Source organism: Gobio gobio, assembly GCF_949357685.1.
Source record: "Gobio gobio genome assembly, chromosome: 4".
NCBI lineage: Eukaryota > Metazoa > Chordata > Actinopteri > Cypriniformes > Gobionidae > Gobio > Gobio gobio.
The window spans coordinates 68,997,137-68,999,779 of NC_137100.1; the positions used below are offsets into that span (position 1 = coordinate 68,997,137).

Below are 2,643 nucleotides of genomic sequence, written 5' to 3' on the forward strand. Positions count from 1 at the left end.
GCACTTCTCCAAAACATGCTGATACTAACTCTAGTTCAGAAGTGAATTTATTCTATTTAGTAAGAAAGAAAAGTATATCAAAGTCTGGATTCAAAAGCACACAGCAACTAAAACACTACAATATCCAAAATCACTCCTTGAATATAGAGAACTGATTTATCAAATGTAGGACACTGTTATAACTTGATTATCATTCATTCTTATTTTAATATTGAACATAAAATCATTCTTGAAGGATATGTGTCTGATGAAGAGACAAGTGATGTTTGGCTTGACCCTTGACCCTTCACAACCTTGAGGCGGATGGGCTACAACAGCAGAAGACCCCACCGGGTACCACTCATCTCCACTACTAATAGGAAAAAGAGGCGACACTAAAATTGGACAGTTGAAGACTGTAAAAATGTAGCCTGGTCTGATGAGTCTGGATTTCTGTTGAGACATTCAGATGGTAGAGTCAGAATTTGGCGTAAACAGAATGAGAACATGGACCCATCATGCCTTGTTACCACTGTGCAGGCTGGTGGTGGTGGTGTAATGGTGTGGGGGATGTTTTCTTGGCACACTTTAGGCCCCTTAGTGCCAATTGGGCATGGTTTAAATGCCACGGCCTACCTGAGCATTGTTTCTGACCATGTCCATCTAGGGCTGGGCGATATATCGCATGACATTGTTAGCACATCTCGTCAGTAAAGCCGGTTCCTTCATTAGTAGTAAATCGCCATCAGCTGCTTTCAGATAGAGCGGCATTTACTACACAGAGCCGTAGTTCACTGACAAGCTGAGCCATATCGCATTAATTATCGCGGACGTATCGCCTCCATATTAACATAATGTCATTAATGTCATAATGTTATGCCTGATCAGTGTGTATAAGGTACAGTCTCTCTGAGCTACAGCTGAAGGGTAAATGTGACTCTCTCTGCAGTTCAAACACGTACAAATAAAGTTTAGTTATGCTCTGTTCACACAGATCGTGATATGACATCTCGTGTGTGTGTGCGTGTGTGTGTGTGTGTGTGTGTGTGTGTGTGTGTCTCAGCGTTCGCAGATGTGGAGGGCATGAGCAGCATCAGCATCTTCTTCTGCGTGCTCTTCTCCATGCTGGGTGTGTTCCTGCTGGCCGTGGTCGGGCTCGTGCTGTACGGACACTGGAGCGAGAGTCGCCGCAAGCGCTTCTACTGACACACACACACACACACACACACACACTTCCTGTCCGAGTGAAGAACGGCAGCGATCCGGCTTCAGCGCAGCAGCTGATGATGATGATGATGATGATGATGATGAAGGTGTGACTGACATCACGAGTCTCTGATGTCCTCCTCCTCCTTCAGTCTCAGCCTGTGCTGTATTTATTTGATATGATTATTTATGAGTTGTACAGAATTAGTGTTGATGTCCGTCTCTCTCCGGCTGACACTGACTCGCTCACTGAACCGTGACAGGACGCAAAGGATCAGAGGCACGCCTGCACACACACACACACACACACACACACACACACACACACACGTCAGCCTCGTTCCTGATGGAATGAAGGATCATTTTCAGGATCAGTGTTTCATGTTCCTCACATTTATAGTTAAAAATAAACTTTGAAAATCTATAAGAACATTTCCATCTGAACAGTTTTATATTCATGCATTTAGCAGAGACTGACCCTAACCCACCTTAACCCCTAACCCTTAACCCCTAACCCTTAACCCTAACCCTTACAGTGCCAGGATTATAGACCACGAAAGAGACTAGAAGAAAAATAAACTTGCTTTCCCTTTAAATTATTTTATTTTTCTTAAACAATTGTGTGTGTGTGTGTGTGGATCTGTGTGTGTGTGTGTGTGTGTGTGGATCTGTGTGTGTGTGTGTGTGTGTGAATCAGAGTGTGTGTGTGTGGATCAGTGTGTCAGTCAACTTTATTTATATAGCGCTTTTAACAATGCAGATTGTCTCAGAGCAGCTTTACAGTGTTAAACAGGAAAATAATGCAGCATAATTTTATTCAGCTGTATAGCCATTCTGGAAAAACGCTGATGTCATCAGTTCATTTCAATTATCATACAGTGACAGTTTGGGCTTTAGATCAATAATTCGATCAGTAATTTAGTTTATATGGTTAATTTAGTTTAAAGGGTTAGTTCAGCCAAAAATGTTAATTGTGTCATTAATGACTGAGCCTCATGTGGTTGGACACCCGTCAGACCTCCGTTCATCTTCAGACACAAATGAAGATATTTTAGTGTAAATCTGATGCTCTGAAAGGCCTCCATTGGCTCAACTTTACACTCTCAAGACCCTTAAAAGACACTAAAGACTAAAGTTACAAAGTCCATCTCACTACAGCGGCTCTACAATAACTTTATGAAGACGAGAATAGTTTCTGTGCGCAAAAAAACCCTAAATAACGACTTATATAGAGATGACGATTTCAAAACACGGCCTCATGAAGCTTCGAAGCGTTATGAATCAGTGAGTCGATTCATCGGTTCACAGTGTTATGAATCAGTGAGTCGATTCAGCGGTTTGAATCGCCAAATTTCAGCAGTTTGGCGTTTTGACACGCGATCTGAATCATGAATCGACTCACTGATTCATAACGCTCTGAACCGCTGAATCGACTCACTGATTCATAACACTCTGAAC

At 42.3% G+C, this 2,643-nt stretch overlaps 1 protein-coding gene across 1 annotated transcript in view; it reads left to right on the forward strand.

Annotated features, from left to right (window-relative positions):
* lman2la (lectin, mannose-binding 2-like a) overlaps positions 1-1,778 on the forward strand; it is a 20,720-nt gene extending 18,942 nt beyond the window's left edge. Inside the window, exon 9 of the mRNA XM_079814370.1 lies at positions 1,043-1,778. Coding sequence (XP_079670496.1) covers positions 1,043-1,185 — 143 coding nt within the window. The 3' untranslated portion in view covers positions 1,186-1,778. The remainder of the gene's footprint in view (positions 1-1,042) is intronic.
* Positions 1,779-2,643: the final 865 nt, after the last annotated feature.